Source organism: Porites lutea, chromosome 2, assembly GCF_958299795.1.
Source record: "Porites lutea chromosome 2, jaPorLute2.1, whole genome shotgun sequence".
Taxonomy (NCBI): Eukaryota; Metazoa; Cnidaria; class Anthozoa; order Scleractinia; family Poritidae; genus Porites; species Porites lutea.
Window position 1 is genome coordinate 18,210,384 of NC_133202.1, and position 19,002 is coordinate 18,229,385.

General features: G+C 37.2%; 3 protein-coding genes across 7 annotated transcripts in view; 1 reads left to right on the forward strand and 2 right to left on the reverse strand.

Moving 5' to 3' along the window:
• Positions 1 to 591: 591 nt before the first annotated feature.
• Positions 592 to 10,948, reverse strand: LOC140927925 (uncharacterized). 4 transcript variants are annotated; one of them, XM_073377626.1, is made up of 4 exons: positions 9,497 to 10,948; positions 7,177 to 7,237; positions 3,747 to 4,162; positions 592 to 1,727 (listed from the first exon to the last, which is right to left on the reverse strand). In XM_073377626.1, exons 1-4 carry the CDS (start codon positions 9,643 to 9,645, stop codon positions 1,391 to 1,393), a joined length of 963 nt encoding a protein of 320 aa, XP_073233727.1. In that variant the 5' UTR covers positions 9,646 to 10,948; the 3' UTR covers positions 592 to 1,390. The 4 variants fall into 4 exon arrangements, with proteins under 4 accessions (XP_073233727.1, XP_073233730.1, XP_073233728.1 ...); XM_073377629.1 differs by having other exon boundaries at positions 3,747 to 4,181; positions 9,497 to 9,557; XM_073377627.1 differs by lacking the exon at positions 9,497 to 10,948 and adding an exon at positions 7,389 to 7,523.
• Positions 10,949 to 11,063: 115 nt separating this feature from the next.
• LOC140927927 (uncharacterized) lies at positions 11,064 to 15,630 on the reverse strand. Its single transcript, XM_073377630.1, has 4 exons — positions 15,551 to 15,630; positions 14,677 to 14,862; positions 13,111 to 13,228; positions 11,064 to 11,718 (listed from the first exon to the last, which is right to left on the reverse strand). Exons 1-4 carry the CDS (start codon positions 15,593 to 15,595, stop codon positions 11,456 to 11,458), a joined length of 612 nt encoding a protein of 203 aa, XP_073233731.1. The 5' UTR covers positions 15,596 to 15,630; the 3' UTR covers positions 11,064 to 11,455.
• Positions 15,631 to 16,072: 442 nt separating this feature from the next.
• The window catches only part of LOC140927928 (Fanconi anemia group A protein-like), a 31,602-nt gene continuing 28,672 nt past the window's right edge, over positions 16,073 to 19,002 (forward strand). For both annotated transcript variants that reach the window (XM_073377631.1, XM_073377632.1), the window contains exons 1-2: positions 16,073 to 16,179; positions 18,110 to 18,191. In XM_073377631.1, coding sequence (XP_073233732.1) covers positions 16,108 to 16,179; positions 18,110 to 18,191 — 154 coding nt within the window. In that variant the 5' untranslated portion in view covers positions 16,073 to 16,107. The remainder of the gene's footprint in view (positions 16,180 to 18,109; positions 18,192 to 19,002) is intronic.

The following is a 19,002-nucleotide window of genomic DNA, read 5'->3' on the forward strand; positions in this document are numbered from 1 at the left end:
CGATTCCCATGAATAACAATCCTACTGCCGCTAGTATCTGGACCCGGTAATGGATGGATGTCGCCACTCAATGAAGTACGCAGTTCCATAAAGTTAAAACCAGCACAAGAGTTTGGACAATATGAAATTCTTTGTTTGAAATATTTTCGTCGCGAATCAGTGAACCGGCACATTGAACGACCACACCACCGAAGAGAAACAAAAGGCTCAGAGGTGGTATATTGGACCCTAACAAAGGATGGCCGCTCACAAGCCAGATTTCCACGGGCGAAGCTAATCCATAACTCATCTAAATTGCAAAAACCTCCATAAGCATGTCTGGTTAGCGAAAAGTAAATCGAAATAGCTCTTCTTTCTTGGATATACTGCGGTAAGCCTATGGAAAACTCCAGTCCACGGCGTCCTACAATGTTCCCATAGATGTTAGGCTCAGTCTGTCTGCCTAACGTAAAGCTTGAAACAAGAAAAACAATCAAAAGCATAGAGCACAAAAGGCCGTGTCTAACAGTCATTATGCAAGAGAAACTAGTTAGGAAGTCCTAATGAGAGTTGTAACAGCCCTTATGTCATAGTAAAAATCACAAATCCAAGTTGTAAGTAAAGTCATAAGCTTGTTAGCCTGCAAATACAGATGTATGTCCAGTCGTCACTTCTGAAGCGACGACTGGATCCAGGATATAAGCTTCTTTGAGTTGTAGGAGTCAAGACTTTTCCGTTTTCTGGTGACCTTACTCACTCCATCACAATAAATTATTACAAACTTAGACTGGATTAGTGGAGTTGGAAGTAGAGGCGGAAGAATAAATCAGTCACATGAGTGAATCTTCTCAAAGATTGATTGAGCATTCCACTCCAACAATATAGTTTTCCCTAAACCATAAGCCATGGAATTGAAAGCAGAATCAAAATGCTGATTTCACAAGACCATAACAATCTATGCTTCTGTTTGACTACAACTCTGACTTACACCATCACTAGTGAAAACAATCCTTAACAAACACAAAATGTACATTCAGAAATTATCACAACACAGTTCAAACTTAAGTATAAAATATTTTGAGGCAAATACAAACTACAAGATTTTGCTTAACACTGAATATGCCAAATTTCACTCTCTTTCTTAAAAAAATCAGGTAAATGACCATCTTTTTTTTCATTATAATTCTTTTAGTCTATTCAAATACATCTAGGTTATTAAAATGCTTAGAGTACTGTAAACTAAGTTATAACAAAATTGCAAAATCACTGTCCTATTTACAAACTTAAGCTACACTGTATAAGGCTATAAACACTGTCTTTTAAAGTATTCTAGAAAACAATGGCCATAAAAAAAGTGCTTATATCTTTCCCCAAAAAATCTGGGTAAAACTGAAAATATAGCCCTTTATTGTTAAGTGAAGTAATGGTCACTCATAAGAATAGGACAGTCGTTATATTCTACATCAAAGTCATATAATAACTCCACAAGTTGAGGTTCTGGTCTTGGCCCTCCAGAAAAGCCACACTCTTCCAGAGTCTTGTGACGATCCATCTCTACTCTTTTTCCTTCTTTAGTAGTGCAGTATATAACAACTTTCCTGGCAGTACCACCAAATCTCTCATTGATAATAGACTCAATGGAATAAACTGGTATATGGGCATGAACAAATATCTGAAAATGTCCTGGGTATGACTTTAACTGTGGAAGATTTGCAAATGTCACCAACTTGAGCTCCATGCTTATAAATCTGAACATACAAATTAAAATGTAAGTCAGTATATTTCTGGATTGAAACATCAGCAATAATTATCAGACTTCAAAGCAACTTGCAACACATAAAAAAGATGACAAAAATATATAGTTGTTTAAAAATACAATTATGTAGCAACATTAGGGACTTTAAGATCCAATTCATGATCATTGGCACATCACAGCAACTAGCTAAAGTATCTCTTAACAGCCTTCGTATTGGGACTGCAACTATCACTCCTGTGTTGTCTGCAAGGAACTTGGGCTCATGGTTTGATTCCAAGCTGACGATGGCAATCCATATTTCAAAAACATGTAACTCTGCCTTCTATTATTTGTATAATCTGAGACGCATAAGAAAATATCTATCTAAAGACAACACCAAGACTCTGATTCATGCCTTTATTTCAAGCAGAGTCGATTACTGTAACAGTCTTTTATATGGCCTGCCGGAGAATCAACTCAATAAGCTACAGCGTGTGCAGAACATGTGTGCTAGATTAATATGCAATGAAAGTAAATATTGCCACATTACTCCTTTATTAGTAGATTTACATTGGCTGCCTGTAAAGTTCAGAATTGAATTTAAAATCCTGTTGATTGCTTTTAAGATTTTTAAGGGCTTAGCACCTTCGTACTTAAGTTTTTTAATTACTCCTAAGCCTGTATCTAAATATAATTTAAGAAGTTCTAGCGACAGTACCCTACTTAGTTATCCGAATGTTAAGCCCAAGGAAACTCTCGGTGAACGGGCCTTCCTGTTTGCTGCACCTAAGCTATGGAATGCTGTGCCAAGATTTATTACGGAATCCATTTCAGTTGACACTTTTAAGAGAAAGTTGAAGACTCACCTTTTTAAAAACGCATTTTGCACCACTTAGATTATAAGATTGTATTTTTAGCTTACTAGACTAAATAATTTTCAGCTTATAATTTTTAAGATTTTGCCAACAGATTTTATCTATTTAACTTTTAGCCATTGGTTTTTCTATTCTATATCTATATTATCATCTTATTTTATCATTTTTACTATCATAATTATTCATAATTTTTATTATTAGTAGTATTATTGTTTTGTTTTTGTTTTTTTGTTTTTTTTTCCCTATGGCGCATTTGAATATATTTATAATATATAGATATTTGGGCCTTATAAGTTTTTGAAATTAATAATTAATTAAATTAACGATGTGACGGTGACAAGAACGTTGCATAAAAAGTGAATTTGAGTTTTTTCAGTCTTTATAGCGATTATTCCTACCCACTTACTTTGTCAATGTAGGCAAACCATCCCAAAGCTGAATTTCAAGGAACCATATTCAAGCTCAGAAAGAGAAATAAAATTTCGTCGTTGCTTGTTTATGTCCTCCATAAAACGCGAAATTAGGCATTTTCAATTGTGGTCGTGCAAAAAAGGGAAAAAAATGTACAAAAAAGTGTGATGCACATGCAAAGTTGTAGTTTTGCTAATTAAACCTATTGTTTTTTTGATGTTCTCGTTGTTGTCCGCATCGTTGGATCTTAAAGTCCCTAATAAGGCAACTGATGCCTACAAAAACGCTGCATATGAAAGTTACTGGTGCGCTTAAAAAGCTTAGAAATACAGACTTGTAAATATAAATAATTGCAAGGTGATACAGTAAACTCTCTCTAATTTGGACACCTTTCAAACCAGCATGGGGTGCACCTGTTTTAAAAAGAACAGAATAAAAGGAGTAATGAAAGGCAGGGACCAACTTTATGGAAACTTTAGTTGTCTGTTTGAAGGAGGTAATGCAGTACTACAGGCATCCATATTGAGAGGGTTCACTCTACTGGAATTAACTTAACAATTAACTAATATTTACACAGTACAAAAAATAGCATACAGTGTATCTGAGGAAGGAAAACAGAAATCAATAGTCTTTCTTAAAGTTAATATATTCTATGTCCCAGGTATTTACTGCACCAGTACTGAACATCTTGCATGGAGAAAGCTGATCTCCATTTTGATGTGCAGTATAATTATTTAACAGCTCACCTCGGATACTTTTCTTTGGGAGGTTTCCATAATCCCAGTTTACAACAAGGACACTGCTCCAATTCTTCTCTTTCAAATTTCAAAACAGGTAGGCCATCATCTTCCACACATTCTTCTTTCTTATAATACTTCAATCCCTTAGAGAATTCCAGGTAATCTAGCAATCCATTACTATCTCTGTCAAGTTTCTTGGCAAGCACATAAAGCTCAAGATTGTTAGCTGGTGCATTTAAGTCTCGCATTCCTGCATAAAACTCCTCATATGATAAGCTGCCATCCCCATCTACATCAAATCGCCGGAAAAGATCAATAGCCCTGGCATAGTTATCAAGCATCCATTTGTCCATGCGAGCTACAAACGCAGCATGAAGATCATCAGCTGCTTCAAATGCCTCAGCTGCTTTCTCAAGTTTTTCCTGTCCCAAACAAAACACACTTTGAACAACAAAAAGGTTTTTCCACTAAAATTAAGGTACATGTACTCAGAGGCGTAAGTAAATAAAAATGGGAAATTAATAGTTTGTCACACTCAGTGCAGGGTTGTCACTAAGGGCTGGGGGCCGGGGATTTCCTCCGGCTACTCAGAGCATGGCCCCCGGCTACTTTCTTCGTTAAATTAAACCAAAAGAGCAGACCTTTGAAACACACAAAGACTATCCATCAAACTAAGTGCAAGTTTCTTCTGCAGCAGGTTTAAGTAATTTTGAAATACTTGCGTGCAAAAACTAAGAAATGTCAGAAAAAGACATCTGACTTAGATTTGGTACTGGTACACACGCGTGACAGCAACGAGAACGCAATAGGTTTATTGAGTAAAACAACTAGTTTGGACGTTCATCACGCTTTTTTGTACATTTCTTTGCCATCACTGCACGACTACGACGTGAAAGTGCCTAGTTTCACGTTTTATGGAGGACGTAAACAAGCGACAACAAACTTTTCATTCTCTTTCTAAACTTGAGTGTGTTCCCAAAGAAATCAACTCCAGGGAAATTGGCCTACATTTTTAGCTATTTTCAGCGAAATTATTGAAATAAACGCGACAAAGTTGGAAAAAGCACCAATTCATTTTCAAAGTGACTTTTTCACTGCCGTCACCTTTGTCGATGCTAAAAGTCCTTAGTTTCAACCCTTGTGCCGGCTTTGTGTTCAACATGTTGAACAAAGGCAAAGGAACTGCACTCTTTGTTCACGATGAAAGACCTGAGCAGATCTCTGTTGACATCACAGAAGAAGTTGAGGCTTCATCAGAGTGTTAAATCTCTCTGATGCTGATGTTAATGATAATGGGATAATGATGAAGGCTTTGAAAATGAAGACTATGACTGATTGCTATGTTTAATAAATTGACATTTAAGTGACCAGGCTTTAGGTATCGAGTATATAAAATAACGCACGGTCAGCGGGAAATGTTTGATCATTGTCCGCAGGTCATAATCACATCCTCTCAGTTCTACTTCCAAGAAGTTATATATAAAAGGGAAGTTAGGCATTAGCATTACTTTTGCATTCTTCTTCTTGAGTCTCGTTTTGACATCTCAGCGTCGTTTATAAAGTATTAGCCCTGTCTTTTAAATGCTTTTCCGTAGGTCAGTTTCTTCGGTTGTTAAGTGATGTGTCATTCCTAAATTCCAGACCACTAATGTTACCAGTTGTGCAGTTTAGTTTTGCCATACCATATTTATTTGAATAAGCGCTCAACCTTGAATTAGTGCCCACCTCGAATAAGCGCCCAACCGAAAGGCAAAAAAAGTTAATAACGCCCAGCCTCGAATAAGCGCCCACCCCCTCCTCCTCCCAATCAAACTCGAATAAGTACTCACCCCCACCCCACTCACTTGAGTGAATAAATTCTAATAAGAGACTTCCCCCAGGACGGAGTTTTCTTCAGAGTATTTTACAGAAACCTTGCTTTGTTAATTCTTCGCGTTTTGTTATTAGTATTTATTGTTTTCTTGCAAAATAAAATATACTTCACTTGCTGAAAATGGTGAAAATTTAATAAGCGCCCAGCCTCGAATAAGTGCCCACCTCAAATAAGCGCCCACTCTCAAGGTCCAAAAATTTAATAAGCGCCCAGGGCGGTTAATCGAATAAATACGGTAACTACTAATTACAAACTTCCCCGAAGACAGAGTTTCCTTCAGAGTATTTTACGGAAACTTGATTTAATTGTTACATCTTTGCGTTTTGTCATTACTTATTTTTTTATTTGTTGCAAAATAAACATACTACACTTGCTGAAAATAGTGAAATTTAATAAGCACCCAGCCTCGAATAAGTGCCCACCCTGAATAAGGGCCCACTCTCAAGGTCCAAAAATTTAATAAGCCCCCAGGGCGGTTTAAATCGAATAAATACGGTATTTTATCCCACGATTTTTCATACGTTACGCTTGTTTTAGCCTTATCATAATTTTCAACACACCATAGTAACCTTATGTTTATGATGATTTTGGTACATTCATCGTCCGCTTGTCTTCTTTCCGCTTCTCTGTGGGTTAATTCATTTGTAATATTAGTTTTACTTTTGTTTTCTGTAAGTTGTTTCGTTCTTACGTATAACTAAATGAGGATTTACAACTGATTTTACAGCGCATGTTAGTTCATTTGCACCATATAACAATCGATTGTCCTTTCCACTTTTTAACATTTGTAACGTATCGTTATGATATTTAACACATCACTGGCCAGCATGCGCCTTGTCTTCGTGAAGATAAGACTGCGTGGATAACATGACCGGTGCCTACCTGTCATTTTTATCAGACCCAGTGCTTACATGTATATTCCCATTGGCGGCCACTAAAAAAACCTTCCAACAAGCCTTTACGTAAAGTAAAAACTTATTATTTTAGTGTCTCAGAATGTTGTAGTTATCTTTAATAAAGACGTGATCATCATAAAACCGCTAAAGTAGCTGTACTCTTGATGAAGATTGCTTTTTTGGGACGGTAATGCCTTTTGGAAAACGGTAGAAGTTGCACTTCAAAATCTTCTTGTGGGGGGGGGGGAGGGGGGAGGGGGGGAGGGGGGGGACCTCCCCAGCTACTTACAACAAGTACCTGGCAACTTGAAATCTTAGTGACAACCCTGCACTCAGCGAGATGATACCTCTGGAAATGACTTGAAAATAAGTCAAAGGATGAATACACAAACATGGGTTTACGAATGGAAAAGAGGATTTTGACATGTCGTATTAAATATATAACTGCAAGGTCCTTGTCAGGATAGAAGGATAATCATTATGAAACCACATCTCCCCCTCCCCTAAAAGCTTACGCCTTTTCCCGCGCACATCAACTGTTCAGAAGGACACATTCTTTGTACGTTTCAACAGTCAGTCGCTACGAAATTGCCCTAAATCAGCTGTACTCGGCGCGGGGGTCTTGAAAACCAAGATATTCAAGAGAACTGCAGTGCCCCTTCTTTACCTTAGCAAGTTCATCTTTTGACTTCTTGGCTTTTTTTGCCCCTTTCTTTTTACCTCCAGATCTAGCATGAAAGAAAAGTAAACATTAAGAAGCATGTTCAAAGCGTACACAATGTACGTTGGGGTACGCAAGCTCAAATAAGCTAACTCAGTGGATCAAAGTAATCCTTGACTCATTTTCGCATCGGCACGAACTAACACCAGTTTACTTACTTGGATTTTCCACTCTTCTTTTTCACTGGCATCTTCAAAATTCTGACCTTATTTTAAACGGAAGCAAAAGGAAGTTCTCGAATAAAAATTAGAACTAAAGAAGTCCGGCGAAAATAAACAGGCATCCTTTTCACCGTGCACCATGACAACCAAAGAAAAATACCCGGATTAACTCCAACATCATACCACAGGCAACCCACGCGATGGCTGTCCGGGAATGAAATACACAATGCAATAAAAATTATCCTGCGTAGCAGGCGTCGAAACGGGTAGGGGATAGGGAAAAAGGGAAAAGGGGAGGGGGGTAGGGGAGAGAGGGGAAGGGACCTTCCCTTTCCCCTCTTTCGTGCTTTTCTCCCTCCCCTTTTTGCGCCTGCCACGCAGGCTAATAAAAATAGACAATAAAAATACATGGAGGTTAAAATAGAATAAAATAAAATAAATAATGGATAGACATTGACAAGGAAAACTTCAAGATAAACACATGTCAGTTTCCATGACGACATGCCCGGACTTTGCCGAACGTGATGGCGTGATGGCTTTTATATCGTTAAATTGTTGTAAAAAAAAAAGGACAAAAGAAAAATGAATTCTCAAAACAAAACGACACCATCTCCTGGTCAAGACCGCTAGTAGGTGGTGGAAACGTTGAAAATGTTGCGATCATTATCCGCATGCTTAGGCAATGCAAAAGTTAAACGCGTTCTATCATGAACAAGCCACGACAATTAAATATTATGTTCCCCTCAGGGCCGTCAGTTTGGTCCAAAAATAAGGGGCGGGCCCCTTCCCTGGATCCGCCACTGTTAATTGCGTCTGACAGGCATACAGGATAAGGAGAAAGATCCCTAGAAACAATTGTTTCATTACTCTGAAATTTCTTGGAATTAGATTTTTCGGGTACAAAATAAAGTTTTCTCAACTTTGCCTTGCATTCATTCAGTTTTAAACTTTACGGCAGTCTCACAACAAAGACGAGAAATGCACTGACCGAGAACGACTGCGAAGACGCCTTAAATAATATACAATGAACCGAGAAAAACAACTGACAAATTTGCCTTGAAGTGCTCAGTCTTTCGAAAATGTGTCACTGTTACGCAATTAAGACATTTTTCAAGTCATCAATGCCACTATCGTCACGAAAGCCCCATTTCCCCCCTTTTTCTCGATACTCGTGTTTTAATAGTTCATTCTTAATTTTGACGATTGAAAGTTTTCTTTCAACTTGTTCACCAGCGCGTCTCATGCAGACGGATGAAAACGGCTTTGAAGCTATTTTAATAAGGTATTTTTTAAGTCGCCTCAAAAGACTTTGTGTCGGTGTTATGTTTTCCTTACTGGTAAAGTACATTTTGCTGTTTTGAACATTACAAAACAGACACAAAAAGACGCTAACATTTATTGTTGGGAATCTGTACACAATTGAGCCATTACCATACTGCTTTTCAAATAAGAAAAAAATGGCACTTTAATGCATCTAGTACATTTCATTATTTTTACCGTTGTAAGTGTTTCATATAAAAACAAAATAGTACTGATATTAATTGTTGGAAACTTTATTTTGTTATATCGTTGAGAAAATCTTTCATCTAGAATCTTAATCTTTAGGCAATGTTATAGGTTAACTTTTCCCTGTAATGCTAGTAATGCCATGTATGTCATTTCCTCTGCATTAATCATTTTTTTTCGGTACCACCGCTTGCGTGATTTTCCTTTCAGGGAAGTTTTCCTTGCAGGAATTTTTTTGGGAATTGTCACCCCACCTCCGGTTATTTCTAATGGCCCACCACGACTTGACAAAATAGTAGTCAAGAGCACAGTATCACCGCAACCTTGAAATTCGAAGAGTTAACCGATCGAACAGGGGTCAATAAGCAACATCTCTGAGGATCTGCCCAAAACTAGGACATATAAAACGTTTTGCGGGTTGACAACTTTGTTGACCAAACGTAACCGAGTGAGAAGGAGAGGGAGAATTTTAAAGCGACTAAACGCCAATGCGAACCAAGATCCTTGAAGACAGTAAAAAAAATGTAGGCCACACAGTGTAACGACTAAAATCATATCGTAAATAGAAACTTGTTTATTTGGTGAACTACTCTACTTACATGTGCAAACTGATTTTTCTCTCAAATAATTCTGTAACAATGGTCCATTTCTGAGTTGTCTTATGCCTTCTGTTCGAAACCAGGGTATTTGCAAGAGGAATCAGGGGCACCCAACGATAATATAGTTCAAAACCACTTAAACATAGCATTGTTACACTTATTTTAGTATTTAAACGGTATATATAGGCACATTTTTATCCCCTGAAAATTTTTCTTTTGTTCGGATTTTCTAGCTGAAAGTTTAGTGATGCGAAAATTATAGGGATCAAAACTTACCTTTTCGAAAATTTCAGCCAGAAAAAAGGCTCCCGAAAATTCTTGGTGAGCTTTTTAGGGTAAAAATCCGTTAAAAATGGGCAATTATACCATTTTTTAGATGTTCGAAAATCCTAGGAGAGGCAGGCAAGAAAGAAATTTTACAACAAATGTTCCGAAAATTCTAGACCTCAAAACTTCTTCCGAACAGATAATTTCCGAAAATTGACGTTGGGTGCCCCTGAGGAATTGTTAAAAAATACAGTTATCACTACGGGGCGACTACTCGATCCAGGGCACTTGGAAGAAGATTATCCAATCACAACGGCTTTTCAAAAAAAGATTCTAAAGTTTTTTTGGAAACGGACGTCACAAATAACAATCATGAATTTGAGGGCTCTTTCCTCAGAGGTGAGGTTTTCAGCGGTTGCATAGTGAACGTTGAATTTTATTGGTCCATTTGCCAAAAAACTAGAGAATCTTTTGTTTTCAAAAACGTTGTGATTGGATAATCCTCTTCTAAGTGCTCCAGTTCTAGTAGTCTCACTGTAATTACAGTATTACTGTTCTAACGTAGACATAACTCTTTTAAACATGAATTGTTTTAAACTGGTCCTTATTTGAAAGCTAGGGATTAATGGAATCGAATACGGGTTATTAGCTATCTACCGAAAATTTTGGAGATGGAATAGCTTTCCTTGGGAAGTAGTTCAAGTTCACGCAAAGTCTTTGACTTGAGATTTCTCCCCATTTTACTTTGGCTCTGTGCACTATACTAACACTATTTCTGATGATCTTCCAACCTACTTTATGGCCATTAATGTTGCACTAAACCATACTGTTAACGAAGCTGAACTAAATGCAACGTCACAGAATGTAAACTACAAAGTATTGGAAATATCAGTTTTGTAACATAGTGCTAATATACATGTATCTTGGTCAATGGAAAGTTATTCGTAAAATAAATAATATACCAATTTAAAATGCAAAAATTGTAAAAATTTAGTAAGGTGCAAAAAACGATATTTACATCATCAAAAGAGCACTGAACACTGTAGAAAAATGATGGCTTCTGTGAATGCTGTGTAATGACCTTTCTGAAAACCACAATATGTGATGAGGATAATCATTATTATAAGAAAATTTCATGATTACCCGGATGTGGTATAATGAGTTTTTTTTATTTGTTATTGTTATTGTTGGGTGTGGCAGGTGTGGAAAAAGGAAGGGAAGGATGGGGAAAAGGGAGAGAAGATTGGAGAGAAAAGGTAGCTGACTCCCTCTCTTTTCTCTTCCTTTTTTCTCTCCCCCCCCCCCCTCCCTCGCCCTCTTTACATCTCCCACTCAGGCTTTTGTGGCTATTGTGGACAAGATATACACTTGGATTTTCCAAAGCTACAGTATGTTTGGTATCCAGAAAAAAACTCTTCCAGCATATCACATCGCGAACATATTTTGCCCAAATACCAAAATTTTTTTATCCTTATAGGAAATTACATGTATGTTTACATTCAGTTTATCACACAGATCACCAAACTATTTGCAAGTTGAGTCTTTTTGTGACCTGAATTAAAAATAGATAAGAAGGCAAGTGTATCATTCTCTCTAGATTAAAAAAAAGCGTATCATACATATTCATTTATGACTTAAAAGGCTAAAAGTAATTTCAACTAATGTGAACTATAACAGTATTTACAGATAAGATTAGTTTTTATCATTTCCAACTCCAGGAATAAATGAGAGAAGCAAAATCATTACAAGAGTAACAACAACTAATCCTGCCACAATTTTAAACACTTCCCTTTGTGCATCAGTTGTCACTGCGGATTTTTTCTGTGGACTAGCTTTCTTAGCTGGTAATCCTTTACCCACGGAATTCTTATGCTTTTCTTGTATGACCTCAACTGTTTTAGTAATTTTGGTATTTTCTTTTTCTTCTTTGACTTGTTGTCTGGCAAATAGAGGACCTGTTGAGAGATGTCACAACTTGTCAAAGCAACTTTCAAATAGAAAATTACCAGTCTATCGCACTGATAATCAGATTCTCTCTTACCCACATATTACCAGCTTTGATTTTTAATTTTTTTTTAAGCCAGAAGCAAAAAACATACCCATTCAAGCAACCAATGGCGCATACTGTCCAATTACTCAGACAAGATGAGTACTGTCCTATTATACTGTCCTGTTAATGCTCGTATCATGGCAGCAGATAGCCAATCAGATTAGAAAGCTAGTGTCATGTAAACAGTGGAACCTCTCCTTTGGAACACCCCTATTCAAGGGACAACTCCATTAAGGAGACATCAAATTTGGTCCCAGAAAAATGCTCACATAATCTTTGTATCTATCACCTCTATTGAAGGGACACTTTTTCTGGGTACCAAAACTCAGGTTTAACCTCCATTCAGGGGACACCTTGGCACTCAAAATATGACTAACCAAAAAGAAGATTGATATCTTTAAGTGTACTACACTAAACACAATCATGGAGGCTTTCACAAATTGAAATATTCCTTTGTTCAACTTATAATGTCGGTTAACTATTAACAAACCCCAGTTTTACAGACACCTATCAAATACGGACACCTCACTATTATGGACAGTTTGCTTTGTCCCTGGGGAAAGAAAGCCATTACATTTTCTCTAAATTCAACCTGCTTAATACAAACACCTTGTTAATATGAAGTCTTTCTGTATCACCTCAGTGTCCATATCAACACGATTTCACTGTAATGAGTTCTCTAGGTAGTTAGTTTCATTTTTTGTCCATGGCAAAAATGCAAATGTCAAAAGGTACTTTAAAGTTTCCTGGTAAATGCATTTCCCTTAAGGATCTTGAAGTCACATACCGGTAGTTAAGATCCAAAAATCATGTACAGTGTAACCTCTGATAAGTTACACCCTTAACCTGCGATCAGGCGATTTTTTTTTTCCTCCCGCCGAAAAAAAAAAAAAAATTGCCTGATCGCAGGTTATTACACCCTTGGACCAGGTGTAGATGTTGGTTATGATAGGGAAGATAAACTGAAGCACTAACAAAGCACATGAACAATGAGATGGGTGTTGGAAGTTCCTTCTTTGGGTAGCTTTAATATACAGTGATATTTCAGTGGTGAAAAACCATGATCACCCCCTTTTGACTGTACTGGTAATATAATCAGGGTTGCCACTAAGATTTCAAGTTGCTAGGGGTAGGTGTACGCAATTAGTAGACAGGGAATTTAACACCTGGGAATTTTTTCCTTTTGTTTCCTTTGAAAGTTGCTGGGGGTCATGCTTATGAAATCCCTGGCCTTGGCCCTTAATGACACCACTGAGTAATTCTGAAGTTATGTTGTGATCAACTATTCGCGACTTACCCTTTCTTTGATGAAGTATGATATAGTCAGATGTCAGTGTACCTTTTGGAGTCTTAAGTTTGGTATACTCCTCTGTAATTTTCTTGTTTGTCTGCAACACTTGGCTACTTTGAGCCCTCTAAGAGATTAAATTAATGATAAAAAAAATTGAATAAGGCAATGTAAACTAAATCATCTCTGGACAAATCCAAGAGTTTTAAAGGAAACAAAAGGGTAGAGGAAACTTGTCTGGGTCTAATCCCAACCACAATAATAGTAAGGATATTTCCTACAACAACTAAAACTAAAAGTTGGGAATTACCTAAGATTTCATAATCAATCATCAGAAATATTAATTTGGATTGGACAAACCGATTGATAAAGGATTTTAATTGAAAACATCTCTTAATAGGAATTTCACTTAATTTTCACCTGTATGCAAGTCAAAGAAAAGTTTTCAGTGTTTTAACTGTGGACTAATTTTATTAATGACAATCATTTCAACGCTGTGCTCTAAGGAAAATTGAAGGGAGCCCAGTGCTCTGAAACTGTAAAATCTAGGGTGCCCAGCATATAATTTGTAGGAAAAATCTGAGATTTTCTAGTCATCCAAGGGCAAAAGTTAGGCGTCAGGGGCCACCGGGCTCTGCTAGAGCACAGCCCTGCATTTTGTTAATGAAACAGTTAATCTTACAAACTATATACGGCAGAACCCCAGGACACTAATTCTGAATCAAAATCTGTTTCTAGAAGCATTTTTAAATGCTTCTAGAAACTAATTGCTGGGAAACTAATTGAAACTAATTGCTGCTACTAATTGCTGGGAATTTTTAAATTCCCAGCAATTAGTAGCACTAATCAGAGTTTATATTCTCTGCTCCTGTACATGTATCTCCAAAGATAATCAATTTTATCCTTGCTTTAAATTTTATTTTCCTTTTTTTAGGGGTATATTAATGTATGATTATGAGTTTGAAACAAAGGAAAATAAAATTTAAACCAAGGATAACATTGAACCACAAGATATACATGTACATGTGCAAGCATGTTAATTTTCTTCAATATTGTATTAACTTAATCAATTTCTACCCTTGAATAAACACCCCCTTGATTAAGTGCAGCAGCCAAAAGCAAATTACTAGTGAACACCGCCCTTGAATAAATGCCACACCGAACCAGATAAATGCAGCATTTATTTCAGGATTATAAGAAAAAACTTGGTGCAACTTTGTAATCTACACCATCAAGACAAAATAATATAATTCTCTCTTGGCAAAAAAAGTGAGACATTGGAACTCTGACATGTTTCTGTTGAACACAATATTCACAACTGGTTCATCATAACTGTTGTCCATGATTAAAGAAATGTGATTTTGAAATACTAATAAATATTGCCCTCAAATGAATGCTGCCTTTGAATAAAGATTGCATCAGAAACGCTTAAAACTTAATTAATACTGCAGCAATAAATCAAATAAAATGTTACACCTGAACAAAGTTGAAACATTTACAGGAATAGGTGATTGAACTGACTAGAACTGAATGGGACAAAGAACGCCAAAACACAAAGATCATGATATAAAGCACCTTCGGTGTTCTTGCTTTTCTTCCAGGTGATGGAGACCTTGGAGAAGCAAACTTTTTAATCAGCTCTTGGCAACCTTGTAAATTTTTTACAGGTTCCCATGAATCTTCGCTTTGGTCATAACCCTTCCATCTCACTAAATACTCCACTTTACCATGTCTGGTTCTCCTTCCCAGAAGAGTTTCAACCTACAAATAAAAAAAATCAGACTTCTACATAGCAAATGCTCAACTCTTGGTGGTTTCTTGGAAAAATAAGTACTACACCACATACTTGTAGTTCAAGTAGCTCAGGTACTAAATTTCAGCAGCCCAACAATGTGGCACCTGTTTTATTGGCTACTGCACGCATATAAATTGTAGCACAGGTTCTCAAGGTTACAATGTTCAAGAACTTGAGCTTTCCCTTCATTAAGAATATTTTGCATTATTTAAGCTTGTTTTCATCAAGAAATTTAGAAATAAAATTTTCTGATTTTTTAAGTTATGAGTAAGAAACTTAAACTTAAGCTTACATTGATCAACAGTCTCGATTGAGTTTGCATTGAAAGGCCGGTATTTATCTGCTGGTAAACTTATTTAAAAAGTTAAGATCCCTGCATAATGATATACTAGTCTTTGGTCCATTTATCTAAGCTTTTCTGCTGCAATAGATGTGATGAAGAATGATTAAAAATCATTTTTCATGCAAATAATCGACCAGTCATGAAAAAATAAGCTCAAGCTTGGAGGTCGATGTGTGCGACTGTCGCTGCTTCACTCTCGCACATTAAAAATTACAGACAAACTACTGCTCTTTTCACGTCCCGATTTCTAACAGCTAGTTAACTTTAAAAAAACAACTCAGTTATCTAAGGTATTTTTTTTCATTCTTTACCTCAAACAGTTCCCCTTCTGAAGTTGAAAGTGGAGAAGAAGCCATCTTTGTTTAGTTAAACAGCGCGCGCCAAAAAGGATTGCATCACGTAACTAGATTGGTCCTTTGATCGACACTTTATGATGATTTACACGAAGCTGGGCAAGGCTTTGAACGCCTGATTGTTTTCTGCATTGTCGCGCGCTCTGCCAGTAGCTCATTCAAAAAAGTGAAGAACGGAGCTTGTGTTTTTGTCGAAACGTGATCATTAGCTATGGAGGTTGAGTTGAATGCAAGATCAAAACGCCATTGGGAAGATTCTTTAGATGGCGAGACTGTGGAAACTGCACAAGTTAAATTCAAACGGTTGTTAGGTAAGGACGTCTTCGACGCACCCGATACATCTGCATGCATCTACGCATCCTTTCCAGAACTCATCAGCTCGATCGTCACGACTAACCTTAATATTCAGTTGATTACTTCTTCCAGGAAGTAACAGAGGAACTTATTTAACAAAATTGCTTGATTTTTTATGTCTAGAAAGCAATCAGGGATTCAAGCATGCAAGTCTTAACTCAATGGATGAAATAAAAAATATAATTTTTAAGCTGGTTGATGACAACCGAAGTTTTGAAGGAATGATAAGAGAGGTGGGTAGCGATGATCCTGTTGGCCCACTGAACAAAGAGTTCCCTCTTTTTAGGGGCTGATGGCTGAAAAATTGTTGCGGGGGATGGCAGTCTTTGCCCTGGAGGTTGGAATTGAGAATGTGACACCTAGTAATTTGACAAGATAGAAGTTTGTTTCTCATCTCGGCAGAATTTTGAAAAAAGAACACTTTGAAGCTAATTGCCTTCAAATTAAGTAAATTCTTACAGCAGTAAATTCTAAGCAAACTCTCAACTGCACTCACCCACCAGGCTCCAGTTTTTCAAAAGCTGGATATATAGTGGTATCCACCGGATAAGTCACTATCCAGTGGATAAATAGTTGGAAAACCAATTGGGCTATTCAGTGGATAGAGATTTATCCATCAGATAATGCTATCCATCTTTTGTTAAACAGCTGGGGCTCGACTTTTACCAGTCTTCTGTGGATATTAAAGTTGACATAAAAAGAAGTGCATCAGCGCTGTCAAAAAGTTTTTGAGTTGCTGGCTGATAATGGATAGTAGGCGGCTTTGGAACACGCACCAAAGGCATAAGTTCTTGATGGCTGAGGCATCTAGGGATATTTTGAAATTTAGAGTCTCAGAAATGCCATTTCCAGGGGTTTCCAGGAGGTATTTTCCACCGCGGATGCCAGAATACATGCAAGACTGGGAACAATGCGGTTGAAATGTCCCAGGCATTCCAAACATCGCATGGTTCAAGCGTTTCACAGATCTAAACCTGTTTAAATATTCATTCAATATCATTCAAAACTTGGAAACGGATGCTTTACAAATTTTCTTCAATGGCGCTTTTTTTTGTTAGTAGTTATGGTAGAAGGAGATGAAAGTAGCCAGCTAAGGATGGCTAACTAGCTGGCGGGTTTGGCTGGCTACTGGCCCTTATTGACAGCCCTGGTCCATGTCTTCTTAATACAAAAAATTTAACATGTGAGAAAGCAATTTTTTTAAAGACAATGGTTAGCAGTCTTATGGATAAAATATCAGGAGGTATACTGAAAAAATGACGTATAATATGCAGAGAATGGCTTAAAAGTTATCCAGAATGATTAAGAATTATATTTTTATCTGCCTTTGGATCTTAATTTTTTTCAGAATGAACAGGACATGGGGTGAAGTGGCCTGTCTGACATCCCATTGTCACATAATAATTTATATATTATAAATTAAAATTAATGTTGACTTAGTCAGAGTAACTTAACCCATTCGCTCCTGGAGATTTTGCCGAAAAATGCGTTTGAAGCTAGTCGAGTGGTTTTCTGGTCACTGTCATTCTATAAAGGGCTAAAACTGACCACAAACCCGTTCACAGGTCGCACACTTCACGGCCTTCTGATCCAGATGAAATATATCAGCTTGCGTAGTTCGGGCATTGGCAGAAAGCAAAATTTCGAGATAGTTTTTGGGTATAAAAGTGACACAGCAGTCTTGACTTTTACTTTTCGCTTTCTCTCCTTCCCTCTTTTTTCACTTTTCTTGCCTCATTTTTTTTTTCTTGCTGGGCATTTAGCAGGCATCATTTCAGTGGGAAGAGTTTTTAGGAAAGCTTTTAGGATCTTAGGATTAGGTGAAAGGAAAGGTAGGTGGGCAATGGAACAAGATTTTCATGGAGATTTACAGGTCAATCTTACATGTTTTTTTGCCATTTTCTCCAGTGTCCTTGACTAAATTGTGCTCATTCTGGTATGGTTTGAAAGATCTCTTTACTCTGCACAAGTTAGCTGACAAAGTTGTCCTTGGCTGTTAAAACTGATAACGCCACAAGGGGTAGAAAGGGGGTGGATCCACATGGGCGGTGACGGGCGGTTCAGGGGCGAATGGGTTAAGTGGTAAAAAATATGTGTATGTTGATACTTGCTCTTTCAATATATGTTATCACCAACTGTTCATTTCATCAATAACATTTGTAGAGCGAAGATATCTCTAATATAGGAACATGTGACTCATGGCATCAAGAACCATCAAAGTTAGAATCATTTTCTGTGCTTACTGGTGAGTTTTTTTGATTGGGGGGCAGGGGGGGGGGGGGGGGGGTTGAGGTAATACTGTCTGGATGAGAATTGTAGCCGAGATAGCAGTTTCTGAGGGTTATCTTACATACCCAGACTGAATTGGTTTTTCTATAAGACAGCTGAATTGCTCTTATTATGCTGAAAGGACAAAGGGAAATAGTAGAAAATGTCCCTGACTAAACTGTAAAGGAACCAATTTGATTCAAATCATCTTGGCATGTAGTTGACCTGTTTTACAGATCAGTCATCAGTAGGAATACACCGCTAGTGATCAAACAGGGAGGGAAGAAAATGTTGATAAGTTGATTTAAATGGTTTGATTTAACTAAGGTATAGTCAATACAGCAGGTATTATGGAGCAAGGTTGAGAGCAAGGGGTGCTTATCTTAAAGAGCACTTGTGAGAATACGCTGGGGGGGTCTGCAGAGGTATGCTCTTCTGGCAAATAATAACATAGTAATTTTTCATTATGGTGTTATGTTGCCTCAGTGGCTTGTTCGTCTAGTTGTCTCATCTTGATTGTTTGAGTCTCAGTCATTAACAGCTCAAACTTACAACGTAGCACCTCTCAAACAAGAGAATTTGTCTGATCATTTTGCCCCCTTTTCTTTGCCAAAGTCTGTTGTCAGGTTCCTTTTTCATGTTGCATTCTTTGTTCTTTGAAATATCATACCTTTGCTTAACCACAATTCCAAATATTTGATTTATAATTTATGGCAATAAGTGGTATCAATGGAAGAGTAGAAGAAGAGCAGTTTTCAATAACAGTTCTTCATCTCTGTGCCTAATCT